This window comes from Simochromis diagramma, unplaced genomic scaffold (genome assembly GCF_900408965.1).
Source record: "Simochromis diagramma unplaced genomic scaffold, fSimDia1.1 OVJJ01000603.1, whole genome shotgun sequence".
Taxonomy (NCBI): Eukaryota; Metazoa; Chordata; class Actinopteri; order Cichliformes; family Cichlidae; genus Simochromis; species Simochromis diagramma.
This window is the reverse complement of record NW_024387414.1, coordinates 1,187,893-1,202,594: the sequence shown is the minus strand read 5'-3', so window position 1 is coordinate 1,202,594 and position 14,702 is coordinate 1,187,893. Positions and strand designations below refer to the sequence as shown.

General features: G+C 50.7%; 2 protein-coding genes across 9 annotated transcripts in view; both read left to right on the top strand.

The window, feature by feature from the left end:
• Positions 1-4,431, top strand: part of dok4 (docking protein 4) — a 58,433-nt gene extending 54,002 nt beyond the window's left edge. For all 3 annotated transcript variants that reach the window (XM_040012069.1, XM_040012070.1, XM_040012068.1), the window contains one exon: positions 538-4,431. In XM_040012069.1, the coding sequence (XP_039868003.1) occupies positions 538-683 (146 nt within the window). In that variant the 3' untranslated portion in view covers positions 684-4,431. The remainder of the gene's footprint in view (positions 1-537) is intronic.
• A 125-nt stretch (positions 4,432-4,556) lies between these two features.
• Positions 4,557-13,547, top strand: nadsyn1 (NAD synthetase 1). 6 transcript variants are annotated; one of them, XM_040012065.1, is made up of 21 exons: positions 4,557-5,496; positions 6,979-7,039; positions 7,115-7,231; positions 7,343-7,396; positions 7,483-7,572; positions 7,665-7,716; positions 7,799-7,887; positions 7,958-8,075; positions 8,157-8,288; positions 8,784-8,855; positions 9,410-9,534; positions 9,608-9,656; positions 9,744-9,846; positions 10,062-10,230; positions 10,314-10,449; positions 10,573-10,679; positions 10,761-10,892; positions 11,031-11,100; positions 12,519-12,647; positions 12,726-12,902; positions 13,007-13,547. In XM_040012065.1, the coding sequence occupies exons 1-21, from the start codon at positions 5,412-5,414 to the stop codon at positions 13,040-13,042; spliced, it is 2,103 nt and encodes a 700-aa protein (XP_039867999.1). In that variant the 5' UTR covers positions 4,557-5,411; the 3' UTR covers positions 13,043-13,547. The 6 variants fall into 6 exon arrangements, with proteins under 6 accessions (XP_039867999.1, XP_039867997.1, XP_039868000.1 ...); XM_040012063.1 differs by having other exon boundaries at positions 9,608-9,846; XM_040012066.1 differs by having other exon boundaries at positions 4,557-5,614; positions 9,608-9,846.
• The last annotated feature ends 1,155 nt before the right edge of the window (positions 13,548-14,702 follow it).

Here is a 14,702-nt window from a genome sequence, read left to right as displayed (position 1 = left end):
TTTGCTTCTCGGTGCGCTGTGACCTGAAAACATTGTTTGGAGCGTAAACATCAGAAACGTGCAGATGTAAAGAGTCCGATGTTAGAGGAGCTGCGCAGAGACCCGACAGACAAATTCAGCTTTGGTTTCAGAGTTTTTGGTGGATTGTGTTTTTGTCGCGACGCCGACGCTTTACACACACGTGTTGAGGAGATCGATGATGGGTTTATAGCATGAACTTATTCGCTGGAACGTTAAGGACAATTTGCTGCACAGCAAACAGACAGGTTTATCCTACCACAGAACAATAAGAGGAGCTACGAGCTCTCCCGCGCTCCGGGTGTGGATGCCAGAACACTCTGCACGCTTTGCAGACTGCTGAACATCACACATCCTATCACTACACAATCGATTATACACCTCTGAGCATATATGGTTAAATATTTCCTGATACAAATGACAATAATAAAATCTAAACCCATCAATCGATATCGGAGTCAAGTAGCATCAAGGCTCCGCCTACCTCAGGTAACAGGTGTGTTTCTGCTCCGTCTGTAGGTGACGCCGCGGAAGACGAGCTGCTGTCCACCCGCCTGCCTCCCGACCGCCACGCGACGCTGCCCCTGGCAAACACACACACGCAGTCTCAGCCACACATACACACACACTCCCCGACACACTACCCCACCTTCCCCGGACAGTGACGCACACACTCACACAGGTGCGTGTGGACTTTGAAGACACACACAGGACCCACATGCATGCAGACACACACACTGGACACTCCCTCCTTATATCTGACAGCCCAACATCACACCTCACAGGATGGAGGGACGCTAACAGCACGCCGTCCCGAGAGCGCACTTCCTGCGGCTGCATCCTGCTGTGTGGCGTGAGGACTGAAAGCTCTCAGCTTCAAACCAGAGACAGAGTGAAGATTGTACGGACGTTTTTATACTGAATTTCTACCGCAGCTTCCTTTTGAAATCACAACAATAAAGAGGAAATGAGCGGCAGCCCGACACGCACACGTGGACCGACGCAGGCCTGTTAGCGTCCTGCTGCTCGCTCAGCTGCTTCCTCCTCCTCACACCAAACATCAGTCTGCCGTCACCTGTGTGAAGATGTGTTTTGATCTTTATTTGACCCGCCCACAGTCACACGCCAGCGTGGCTACTAGAATAAGCAAGAATTCAGTTATTAACTGACAGAATTTATTTACACCTCAGAAAATTAATTCGTAATTGTTCGATTTGCTTGTTAGGTCTGACGCCTTTAACCGTTTCCAGGTCCGAATCCTCCTTCAGTCCTAAAATCAGGGAAACTGAGGAACAGCTGAGGGTGGAAAACAGTCCAATAAAACATCTGTGCAGCTGTTCGCTCAGCTGTGACAATAAAGTTTAATCAAAAGGAGGATTTATGAGGTGAGCAGGAAGAAAGCTCGCTCTCTGGCTGAAGGATTTAAAAAAGACTACAAAAGCACAGTTCATGTCATAGACTGTATATAAAGGATGGATGTAGCTGCCCAGATGTGACCCTGATGGGATATGACGTCACCGCAGTGAAACGTGGACCAGCAGCTGAGAGCTAAACGTCAGCGCTGATGCCACTTTTTAGCTCTGTCCATCTTTCTTTACAGTCTGCACAGCGAGTTTACGCGTCGGGCTCTCGGCAGCGCCGACCGAGCTCGGTCACTCAGATGTCTCGGGCTGCTTTGGATCTCTCGATGATCCCGAGCTCACTCTGAAGTCAGACGCTGAGAGTTTTTAAACGCGTGCTGTGCGTAAATAGAGCTGATCAACAGCTGCACAGGACCTGGAAGAAGTTCTCTGAGGTCATCTCTTAACAAGCAGATCATCTTTAGGCTTAAAGTAAAAGAAGTCAACGCCACGAATGTCATCATATAGAAACCTTAGGCTGCTTTAAAGCATATTCAGGCCCACGTGGTTGCATTACTGTGGCTCCCTGCACAGCTTAGGTTGTTTTTTTATAGTGACAAAACTATGAAACGCCAACATTTGGTCAAATTTCCAGTTTTTATGGATGTGGGAGGATTGAAGCGATGTATGATCCTGCTGCACGGTGCCTTAACAGCACCACGAGGACTGTGAAGACACGCGTGTGAAGAACACGTTTATCACATGTGGATGAATGCCTTTGATTTCACTGGTAGACGTGACTCCGCAGCTCCAGGATCTGCTCACCGAGCCCTGGCTGCGGCGTTTCTTATCGAGTGATTCCTGAGCTCTCCGGGATGTGTCTTATTGCACCTTGGTCTTTTTACACACAGCGGGGTTCTCATCATCCACGGGTTTTAGGGACATTTGCCTGTCAGTAACTGATGTTCACTGTCCTTACATTTCATTGTTCACTTCTCACTTTTCCCTCTGACAGATGGAAACTCTCAGCCTCTCTGCACGGGTAGAGTTCGTCAGTTTGAGCCTCACATTTGTGTTTCTTCTGGTCCGTAGCCATGTGTGAAGAACTGGTACCTCCAAATCTGAGGCCACGGTTCTGAGCAGGAAACAGGTGGAGTCCCTCCGTACGGGTCAGGGAGGTGTAGCTCCGCCCAGTTCTTTAAGAGCTCTTGGGCTGTTGTTCACAGCAGATCACAATACGGATCTGAAGTGATGTGGATGCCGTCGGTCTTACCCTCACCTTTGACCCTGAGCTGTGTTGTAGATACTGTGAGGCTCCTCTGAAGGAGGAGCTCAGTCTTTCAGGAGGAGGTCAGAGTGTAGCGTCCTTCACACTGGAAGGAGGCAGTGTGAGGTGTTTGGGAGGAGGCCAGACTCAGGACACAGTTTGTGTCTCTGAGCTGGCCTCGTGCTTCCCCAGAAGAGCTGCACCAGTTTAAGCCTGATGGACTGCTGCCTCCAGATAAGCTGTGGAAAATCGATTTGTGGGTGTAAAATAGGAAAATGTGTTCAAACACTGACACGAGTAGAAGTGGAAATAACACAGGTTAGGTTTCACTTCTGCCCTGAGGTCACACCAGAGGCTTCACTGGGTCCCTGAGGTAGTCTGCGATATGACAATAGAGAAACCCTGAAGCTGCAGCAGTGCTGGCATCAGCAGACAGATAGCAGCACAGTTAATCACACACGGCCCGTTTTTCTGCTTCCATTGAGTCCGAATAGTCCAGGTGGTCAGGACGTTCTGTTGGATAGCACAGCCATCGTTTCTGTCATCAGTAATATGAGCAACGACCAGCCGGGAGCACGGCTCAGACGCACCACAGGGCGCTCCATTTGGAAACTAAAGTTCTTCAAACTTATGTGGAGGAGCTCAGAGCGATGCCTGAACGGGTCGAGGCTGGTTCTGGATTGGTTATTGATCGTTATCGATGGCGTCAGAGGAGAATGGCAGGTGCTGCCTTTGCCTTCTCTCACACTGAGCTGTACAGGTGAGGTGGAGGTGGGGAAATTCCAGGACAGCAGATGCACGTCAAGGTTTTTCCACCGTGGGCTCCGATCAGCTTTCAGCCGCTGCCTTTTGACTCCGCCCTCATCTTTTTTCAGGCTTTTTTTCCGCGTCATACCCGGACTGTGACGAAGCTGGATTCCTCCTCTGTCACTATCATTAGCTGTTCTTCCATCACTGAAACATGACAGGGCTACGAATTCCATCTGTCCTCCACATGATGGAAGCTGTGTACATATCTGCTATTTATTTCATGTGCATTTGAGAGTGTGTGTGTGTGTGTGTGTGTGTGTGTGTGCGCGCGCGTGTGTGTGTGTGTGTGTGTGTGTGTGTGTGATTACTGGAACATGTGTTCATATAAAATACACACACACTCTCTGTTGGACCTTGTGATGTAGAAGAAGCTGCTCCACCTTGTCAGCGTGGATCTTCATGAACCAGAAGAAAGCGTTTTTGATCCCATCCTGCACCGCCCCCTCACGCCGTGTCCATCCGTCCGTTCGCTCATACATGTTCACGCCTGTGCCGCGCTGCAGTTCATCTTTGTAGCAGGAGGAATCGTGCAGAGGGGTGTTTCATAAAGAAGGAGCAGGACAGGCCAGACTTAAAGCTTCATGTTTGTCGAAGAATAAAAGAAAACTTTGACCCTGAAAAGATCTCTGCTTTGAGGGCCGCGTCTCATGGTAGCACAGGAATGTCGTGTCACATTATCGTGCTAAATCCGGCGTATTGGGCTGATTCCAGCCTGTTTGTTCGGTTTCCTGCTGAGACTCGAGTCTTTATGAAACCCCCTTCTGGCCTCACACACCTAAGTGCTCGGTGGAAGCGCTGAGTGATGGACGAGGCTGGGAAGCGAGACGGGAAGCAACGGCTTCCCTGCAGCAGTCGTAGTGTGTCTGTGATTGTAGTGTCATCTCCGGCCGTGACCGCCCCTCAGCTTTGTAACCGATGACAATAAATGCCGTTTCCACCCGCTCACACTGTCCACACAAAGTGCATGTTTTAGAGAAAATAAAGTTCATTGTTACTGAAGGATGCGGCTCCCTGCTGTGATGTCAGTCCTTAAATTTTGTTTTACCTCTTATTTTATTATTTTATTACATTTTGAAGCTGCTTGTAAAATATTCAATATTAAGTTTTTTGTGTATCAGATGATTTAACGATGAAAGATCTGACAGTTGTAGGTAGAAACCCAGTGATGGTGGTGCGAGGGAAGAATGAAATGAAAGGTTTAGCTCACAGCACAGAGGATCTGCCTCCTCCCAGATATCTGTGGGTTTTGGATTTTTGCATATTTGTCACATTTATGTGTTTCAGGTCATCAAATGTTCAAATTAGACAAAATGATGCCAGTGATGACAAGATGCAGCTCTTCACGATGGTTTCTTTTATTAAAAGAAAGAAAGCTTTCCAAACCTGCAGTGTATGAGAAAGTGAAGCTAACTAACAACCCTCCAGCCTTGGCAGCCTTCAGTGAGTCTTTCACATGGATGGGGGAATTTCACTCGGACACTCGTGACACATTCACACTGGACTTGCTTGCTGGTGTGTTTGGGATCATCCTGCTTAAGCAGAGTGCTTCCTCGTGGCTCCATCAGCTACACCAAGTCTATAAAGCTCAAACTAAGAAACCAGGACGGGGCAAATGCTTCGTCACAGGTTCAACTCCAGCTGATTTCTGCTACTGATCCAGGAGCTCACATATGTGAATCTTTTCCAGTTTATCCTCTAAAAATGAAGCGTCGCAGGACAAATGGTATAAATGTGTCTTTGTTTTTGGATCATTTTGTGAATTTAGATTTTTTTCCCTGCCTGCGCCCACCCTCTGCCGTCGGTGTGAGTCTGTGAGGATCCAGCAGGGGGCAGCAGCGCTCACGGGCTCAGTGAAGGCAGCGGGGGAAGAAGAGGCGGCAGGAAGCGCTCACACAGCCGCTGACCTGCAGCTCCGCTCTCACCTGAACCTTTCTGTCCTCGCTCACCTGCGCCGTGTGACCACGTGACCCGCCGACATGGGCCGGAAGGTGACCGTGGCTACCTGCTGTCTGAACCAGTGGGCTCTGGACTTTGAAGGCAACTGTGAGCGGATCCTGAGGAGTGAGTGAGACCGCAGCGCGAGCTCAGGCCGTGGCCCAGCCAATCACGGCCACGAACAACTCTGCTTTTCATAAAACGTATGACGCGTTATCCCCGTGCGTGGGTCTGCTGCCACTCGGTAATAATAAAACTTTCAGCTCGCTTTATTTCGATTCAGTCTGTGGGAGGTGAGTCACCCACGCGAGTGATCCACGCTCACTGCACATTTCAGCAAACACGCATCAGCAACATGAATCAGTAATAACAAAGAATCCACGCGGCATCATAGCAAAACTACGAGGTGTGTCTGTGCGTGTGTGTGCATGTCTGTGTGTGTCTGTGCGTGTGTGTGTGTGTGCGTGCGTGTGTCTGTGCGTGTGTCTGTGCGCGCGCGCGCGCGTGTGTGTCTGTCTGTGTGTGTGTGTGTGCATGTCTGTCTGTCTGTGTGTGTCTGTGCGTGCGCGCGCGCACGTGTGTCTGTGCGTGTGTGTTCCTGTGCGTGTGTGTGTCTGTGCATGTCTGTCTGTCTGTGTGTGTGTGCGTGCGTGTGTCTGTGCGTGCGTGTGTCTGTGCGTGTGTGTGTCTGTGCGTGTGTGTGCGCGTGTGTGTTCCTGTGTGTGTGTGTGTCTGTGCGTGTGTGTGCGCGCGTGTGTTCCTGTGCATGTGTGTGTGTGTGTGTGTGTGCGTGTGTCTGTGCGTGTGTGTGCGCGCGTGTGTTCCTGTGCATGTGTGTGTGTGTTCCTGTGCATGTGTGCGTGTGTGTGTGTGTGCGTGTGTCTGTGTGTGTGTGTGCGTGTGTCTGTGCGTGTGTGTGTTCCTGTGCATGTGTGCGTGTGTGTGTGTGTGTGTGTGCGTGTGTCTGTGCGTGTGTGTGCGCGCGTGTGTTCCTGTGCATGTGTGTGTGTGTTCCTGTGTGTGTGTGTGTGTCCAAACCAGGACACTGATGAAAAATCAAACCATCGTAGTTTTGTCAGAAAGATCTTTAAAGGACTCGATCTGAAACCACGTCACCTCCAAGTCAAAGGTCATGTCTTTCACAGTGGACCCTCCACTGTGAAAGACACCCAGACATTTCTGTACGAGTTGATGGAAAAACAGGAAAACACAGCTAAAAGTTCCAAATCTCCTTTATAGTTTCTAAAACTGTTTATTGGGCCAGATTTGAGTTTCAGCCAGGCCGATCCCAGCCCCTGGGCCTTATGTTTGATACCTCTCTCCTAGCTGCGTGGAGGCTCTGACCCGGGTGAAGGGTTGTCGGAGTGTCCTGAGTGTGTGTGGACACAGGCACACACAGACCAGCCGTGGCTGCTCTGACTAACAGTGGCTGAGTCGTCTGCACGCTGTGGGTTACTGCAGGTGGACGAGTCACATGACACGAGCTCGCGATAAGAAAATAAATAAAGCTCATGTTAAATTATTCGTTCTGTCACAGGCTGATTATCAGAGTTATCTGTGATATCAGGCAGGTGTGTGTGATACTGCAGTTCTCCCGTCTGCCTGCAGGTATCGAGGAAGCCAAAGCTCACGGAGCCAAGTACAGGCTGGGTCCAGAGCTGGAGATCTGGTACGATTCTTTTACGTCCTTATTAAACTCACGCGTCATCTGTTGGTCCAACTCTTCTTCTCTGCTTTGTTTCAGCGGCTACGGCTGCGCAGACCACTTCTATGAGTCGGACACGCTGCTGCACAGCTTCCAGGTCCTCAGGAATCTTCTGGAGTCTCCCGTCACTCAGGACATCATCTGTGACGTGGGGATGTGAGTGTTCAGAGTGCAGCGCGAGGCTTTGGCTCCACCTGCTGGACGTGATGTGGCGTGCACCTGTAACGTCTCCTCTCCTGCAGCTCTGACTGTTTCTTGTCCTTTCAGGCCCATCATGCATCACAACGTGCGCTACAACTGCCGCGTCCTGTTCCTCAACAGGTACGTCAGCAAAGCCACACCTCCTCCTCCAGGTCGTAGTCTTCCTCCACATGGAGCTAAACAAACACTTTGCTTCTTCATCATAGAAAAATCCTGCTGATCAGGCCCAAGATGCTGATGGCCAACCACGGGAACTACAGAGAGGTGCGCTGGTTCTCCCCCTGGAACAAGTTACGGTCGGTCACTCTGCAGTTCAGCTTTAATCTGTCAGGCGTCTGCAGGTGACCACGTGTCCCTAAACGTGGGTGTGTCTGATTGGTTCTTTCAGGCAGGTGGAGGAGTATTTCCTGCCCCGAATGATCCAGGAGGTGACAGGCCAGGTAACCTCTGCCGTCGCAGTTACCAGCTCATGTCTGGTGAGAGGTTCTCGTCTGAATTCTGTCGCCTCGTTCCTGTTTGCAGGACACCGTCCCCTTCGGTGACTGCGTGCTCTCCACGAAGGACACCTGCATCGGCACTGAGATCTGCGCTGAGCTCTGGAACCCCGACAGGTGGGGAGAGGCTGCCAGCAGGTGCGATGGCGCTCGCTCGCTCTCCTGCTAACGTCTGTCCTCTCCTCAGCCCTCACATTCAGATGGGTCGGGACGGCGTTGAAATCTTCACCAACTCGTCCGCAAGCCACCACGAGCTCCGCAAAGCTGACCAGAGGGTCAACCTGATCAAGGCGGCCACCACCAAGGTACGCGCTCGAATACGAGGCCGAGCACTGAGCGCGACGGGGCAGTGTTGTACGTGACGCCGTCTGCTGGTGACGTTGCAGAGCGGAGGAATCTACCTGTACGCCAACCAGAGGGGCTGTGACGGAGACCGCGTCTACTACGATGGCTGCGCCATGGTGGCCATTAACGGTGACGTCGTGGCGCAGGGAGCGCAGTTCTCCCTCGATGATGTGGTACGTGAAAAGGTTTCCTGTCATGTATGTCCTGCTGGAGGTTAAACATGACGATGAGCTCGGTGTGTGCGCAGTGATCCCGAAGCTCAGGTGAGATCAGCAGCAGCAGCTCGTTTCAGACACAGGAGCACCTGACAGGCCGAGGACGCGATGATGTGGGATTAGTTTGAATTTCGATTCATGCAAAGCTCCTCAGGTAGAGGAGGGGCTGTTTTAGGGAAGTGTTTCCTGTGCTGCACCGAGACTGCAGGTGAAGGTGTCGGACCGATGTGTGTGTCGCAGCCACCAATCACAGCCAAGCTTTTAACAGACTGATGGATGTGCGACCCTAAACCAACCAAACGCAGCTGCCTGTGTGTAGCTTTCATTAAGACCAAGAAAAGTTTAACCTGTTCTGTGAGGCTTTTTATCAAAACCTGCGATGAAGAGTGTGTGTGTGTGTGTGTGTGTGTCTCTGTGTGTGTGTGTGTGTGTGTGTGTGTGTGTGTGTGGTAGGAGGTGATTACGGCCACTCTGGATCTGGAGGACGTTCGCAGCTACAGAGGAGAGCTGTGTCAGCCTCAGCTGGTGAGAGAGCGCCCCCTGCTGTCCAACCTGTGAACAGCACGAAGCTGCGTTTGTGTTTTTCTCTGTTATCAGCTCAGTTTCTGTGATGACCTGTGACCAGCAGTGACCATAGTTGACCAGCTTGACCTCCACATCATCACAGGTTCTCAGCTCCTCCCGCAGCTGCTTTGACCTTTGACCCATCCTCAGTGAGCGCTGCAGAGCTCTGAGGATGGGAAGCAATAAGATTTGCTTGATTTAAAAATGTAAAACCTTGATAGTGTTCGAGTCCCTGTAGGTGTTTCAGAGTCACAGAGCCACGAACGCTCGACCACGAGCCTTCAGCCTCGTGGTCGACCTTCAATCCAAACCAATCAGCGCATTAACCTGCTAACAGGCTGATGCTTTACACTGTGAGGCCAAGACCAATAATACAGGCAGACGACCTATGACAGGTCGTCCCCCCCACAGCAGAGCTCGTGTTAAAGGTCATGCAGAGGTCACCTGTGAGTGGCGGTGCTGGATGAATGTCAGGTGCTGACGGTGTTCATCTCTCGTGTTTCTCCCTGTGGAAGGAAAGTGACTTCAAGCCTTGTCACAGGGTCAAAGTGGACTTTTCTTTGTCCGGCTGTGACGACGTCTACCTGCCCACCCACCAGCCAATAGAATGGCACTTTCACACACCAGAGGAAGAGATCAGGTACGTTTAAATGAAGCTTCTGTAAAGCTCCCAGAGAGCCTCTCTTACAGCTGTTTGCTGCCGCGTGCTTCAGTTTAGGGCCGGCCTGCTGGCTGTGGGACTACCTGAGGAGGAGCAGCCAGGTGAGGAGGACAGGTGTGAGGTCATCTTTGGCTACATTGAGAAGTGTGTGGTTTGGGCCTCTGAGCTGTCTGCTCGTTTGTGTTCAGGCTGGTTTCCTGCTGCCTCTGAGCGGCGGCGTCGACAGCTCCTCCACCGCCTGCATCGTCCACTGCATGTGCGTGCTGCTGTGCCGGGCTGTCGAGGGCGGCAGTGAGTACCCTCCAGAGATGCTGTTTATATGTTCTGTTGTATTGGTCAATATTAACCTGTGCAGATCTTCAGTCGGAGCATTTTGAGCCGAGCGTTCAGAGTAAAGAAAATCTGAGGGTTTCAGGAGATAAACAGGAAGCATTTGTGTGGAGGAGCAGCTCCCAGGATGAGCCGAATGATGTAACTTCCTGCCTGCTGGTCTGTCTTCCTCACAGACAGTCGAGTGCTGGAAGACGTCCGCAGGGTGGTCGGCGACGAGTCGTATCATCCGCAGGACCCGAAGGAGCTGTGCGCTCGCGTCTTCACCACCTGCTACATGGCGAGCGAAAACTCCTCCGAGGACACGCGCAACAGGGCCAGAGACCTGGCCAATCAGATCGGCAGGTAGGAAGCAGGTAGATCCATGGTGAAGACCACGACACTGAGAGGCTCACAGGAACAGTTCTGACTCGTCCTGTCTCCTGCAGCACGCACATGAACATCAACATAGACGTGGCGGTGAAAGGCATTCTGGGTATCTTCTCGGCGGTTACCGGACGGTGGCCTCAGTTTCGTGCGAGCGGGGGAAGTGCGAGAGAAAACCTGGCTCTGCAGAACGTGCAGGTCAGAAGCTGCAGATGTTTGTGGCGTGCAGCGCCTCTGACGGTTTAACCGCGGCGTTCACGTAACGCCATCGCGACCCGGCTGAACTTTGTCACAGTGTTCACTTCCTGTGTGTGTTCCCAGGCTCGGGTCAGGATGGTCCTGGCTTACCTGTTTGCCCAGCTCAGCCTGTGGGCTCGGGGCAGACCCGGGGGCTTGCTGGTGCTCGGCTCTGCTAACGTGGACGAGAGGTACCCGCCGCCGTGTTCGCCGTTTTCACTGTTAGTGCGGCTCACGCAGCATATAGAATAACAGGGCGTCGTCCTGCTCAGCCTCACAGGTTATTTCACCAAATACGACTGCTCGAGCGCCGACATCAACCCGATCGGAGGCATCAGTAAGACGGACCTGAAGCGCTTCCTGCTGCACTGCGCCGAGCGGCTGCAGCTCACTGCTCTGAGAAGGTAAGGCCACGGGGGTCTGCGCCTCTGCAGCCCCCCCCGGCTGCAGCTGCGGTGTGCTTTCACACTGGAGTTATTTCTCAGAGACGCAGCATCTCGTGTGGTTTTTCAGTTTGTCAGTGGTTTTGGTTTCCTCTGCAGCATCCTGGCAGCTCCGCCCACCGCCGAGCTCGAGCCGCTGACAGACGGGCGAGTTTCTCAGACCGATGAGGTGAGACGCAGACGGGAACGGGCCTTCATCACTCTGAGACTTCAGAATGAAATGAGTTTGTATGACAGACATGATTGTTGCCGCGAAGCTCCTGCACACAAACCTCAACCCACCAACTCTGCTGCTCAGCACAATTCCAAAGCCCTGCAGCGTCTTCATCCTGCTGTATATTTTAGGGCTGCCGCGATTGGTCGACTATCAAAATCGTCGACGACTGATTTAACAGTCGACACATCGTTTGAAGCTTTGTAAGATCCTGAGAGACGCAGGAATAAGTAGCAGGATTTAAGAGTGTAATAACGGACTGAAACAGAAGATGGCAGCACTGCATGTACAAGGATGCCAGCTGTCGTTAAACCCCGAAGAAGAAGCTGTGTTAGTTTTAATGTTACTCTTATTATTCTTTCTGGGTCACAAAATAAACGTTTAACATATTTTCAGGCGAGAATGTAGCTGTGTAAACCTCAAATATCTGCTCAGTTTATCAAGACACCGCATATTTTCAAAAGCGCTCCGACGTTTTCGGAGACGTCTGTTACCCACTAGCTCGATAGCTAGCCGGGGGCTAGGTCACTAGAGCCGTGAGAACACCGGACTCCCGGCAAATCGTTTTCAAACCCACCGCCGTCTTTCGCTACTCAGGTTAAACATGATATATGAGTCACTTAGATAACTTAAAATGTTATTGTTTGGCTTTTTTTAGTATTTTATTTGTTCCTGAGTAAATCGGTTTGGCTGAGATTAAAGTTATAGTTTTTACACAGCTGAATAAACGTCAAGCAGACAGCTGATTATCAGAAGTGTGAGATGCTGGAGAATTTACTCCGGTGTCCCGTTATATTTTAGATAGCAAGGAGTTTATTAAACTTCACTGAAACAATCTGCAGATTTCATTAAAATTTAATAAACTATCATCTTGTCTTTATTTTTAGTTAGCACCTTAAACACTTACAGCTGTAAGCTAATGATAGTTATATAAGAGCAGATGCTGCTGGTGCGATAAGCTGTACGTCCAGTGGATGATGATCTGATTAGTCGACTATCAAAATAATCGTTTGTGGCAGCCCTAATATATATTATATTGTATATCTCCCAGCATGCCCCTCTGCTCATAGCGAGAGTAAAATGACTGAGTGCAGCTAAAGTTCAGTCCACGATTTAACCACTTAAGAGTCCGCTTTACTGTAACACTGTGAATATGAGCGTGCAGTATGACGTAGAGGAGGGGCCCCTGCAACCATCAGGCCCCCCGGCGGGCTGAAGCCTGTTTGCACACAGGCGACAGGAAGCTAACTGCAGCTCGCTGCTGACTGCAGGCGTCTTTATAAAGTCCAAAGATGTCAGCGTGAAGTGTTCTGCTAGCATCACGTCATGACTGCTATTAAAGACTGTTAGCGCTGTTTGTGCTCCCCCCGCAGGCCGACATGGGGATGACCTACTCTGAGTTGTCTGTGATCGGACGACTGCGGAAGATCTCCAAGTGCGGCCCCTTCAGTATGTTCTGTAAACTCATTCACACGTGGAAGGACGCCCTCTCGCCCTCAGAGGTCAGTCTGAGCGGTCACAGGTATGAAGGTCGTGTCCCCAGCAGCCTAACCTGAAGCAAGCTCGTGGTTTTCCTTCAGGTGGCCCAGAAGGTCAAGCGCTTCTTCAGGATGTACTCGGTGAACCGCCACAAGATGACCACGGTCACGCCGTCCTACCACGCCGAGAGCTACAGTCCTGACGACAACCGCTTCGACCTCAGGCCTTTCCTCTACAACGCAAGCTGGAGCTGGCAGTTCAGGTGCATCGACGACCAGGTGAGCATCATCGCGTTTCTCTCCCGGTCAGAGCGAGAAAAGATGATCAGAGGAGCGGCGCGTCGATGAAGACCAGCTGTGAGCAGGTGTTTCTGTTCTTCCAGGTGACCCAGATGGCTGCAAACACGGCGAAGCGCTAAGAAGCAGAGGTCATCGGCCCTTCGTGACTCCGATGACCACGAAGACGTCCCGCTTGATCAAAGCCGAAGACCACGGATGATGCTTTTGTGCTTTCCTGACCTCAGTGACATTAATAACAACTGTGGTCCCTTCAAACAACCATTTACACAGAGTGAAATCAAACGCCTTAAACCTGCATTCTTTCTGGCCCCCAGCAGGGGGCGCTTCCTCTTTAATGGTCTCAGGTGTGATTGAATCAAACATTCTGGAGATGATGGTCCCCTTAGAGTCAGAAAGGAGCAGGGGGGCGTCCTGTGTCCATCGTTTATCTACAGTCTGTGACAGACACACAATTCTTCTGCTTGTTTTTCTCTCTTTGTGTGTTATTGTGCAGCTTTGCATCGCCCCTGATTATTTCTGAGTCTGTCCTCCGTCCGGTTTGTTTTGATCTTGTTCTGTGTAAAATTTAAAGATACAGGATCATCTCAAGTGTCCACGTGTGAAATAAAAGATCTCTTGATTGTGTTTTTTTGTCCTGTATGTGCCGCAGTCAGAACACTGCGTACAGGTTAGGGTTAGACCTGTCGTCAAAGAGGCCACGCCCCTATTCATGCAAACTTTAAGCCTTAATACAATTTAAACAGCTGAGTTATAGAAACATGCAGTTGTTATGAAGGAGGAAATGATCTCTGCAGACCGAACCAGCCTGGGTGTCGCAGTCGTCGTGCCAGCAGGTTGCTGAAGAAGCGCACAAACCACGGCGAGCTTCTCGTCTCAGCTTATTCTTCAGCATAGCTGTTCATATCTGTGGCGTGACGTGGATCAGATACAGGTGGTTGTGGGACATTAGAGGACAGCGTGGCATGTCTGAGGGGACGAGGTATTTCATAGTAAACCGTCGTGGTTTGTTTTGGTATTTAAAGCTACACAATCTTAGTCATTTCAAAATTACACTTACTAAAAAACTGAAAGTAGCGCCTTTAACTCGAGTCAGTCTTTCACCGTTTAGCTAAAGTCACATGACAATAAGGTCAAAGTGTTTATGAAGAGGTCAGGTGGGGATGGTCCTGTGTTAATCCTCACGTGTGTGAGAAATATCTGGCTGCCATGTTTGTTCTGTCAAACTGACCGTAGCCAGGGCGATCCAGGGTTTACGTCATACGTGACTGTGAGCGAGGCAGGGGGCGTTCAACACCACCAACATTAAGATCCCAGGAACTTTCCGTACCTGGGTGATCAAGCGTGCATGAAGGCTTCACGTGGCGAGCAGCTCAGACTCGGTTCCTTTTGCTCTCACAGGTTTGTCTGCATGCAGAGAGCTTCGTTAATACATGAGTGACCGTTTCACCGCCGTTAACGTGGTTTTAACGAAGGCGACATTATTAGCACTGCAGGTTCCTTCGTTTCACCCTGATGGAATAATTCCCAATAACTGCTTCAAATACACGATGCTGCTCGTTTCTACATGTACTGATGACGTCTCTATTTGAAAAACAAAAAAATCCCTTTTTTACTAAAACCACACTGATGCTTGGAGGACTGCAGAGAGGCGGCTCGCATCCATTCCCACAGCTCAGAGCTCGAGCTTACATGATATTTGTTACCCATCATAAACTCAGGTGTTGTCATTTTCCTGACTCAGGCTTCTGAAACCCGGCACGTCCTCTTCTGAGCTCTGCC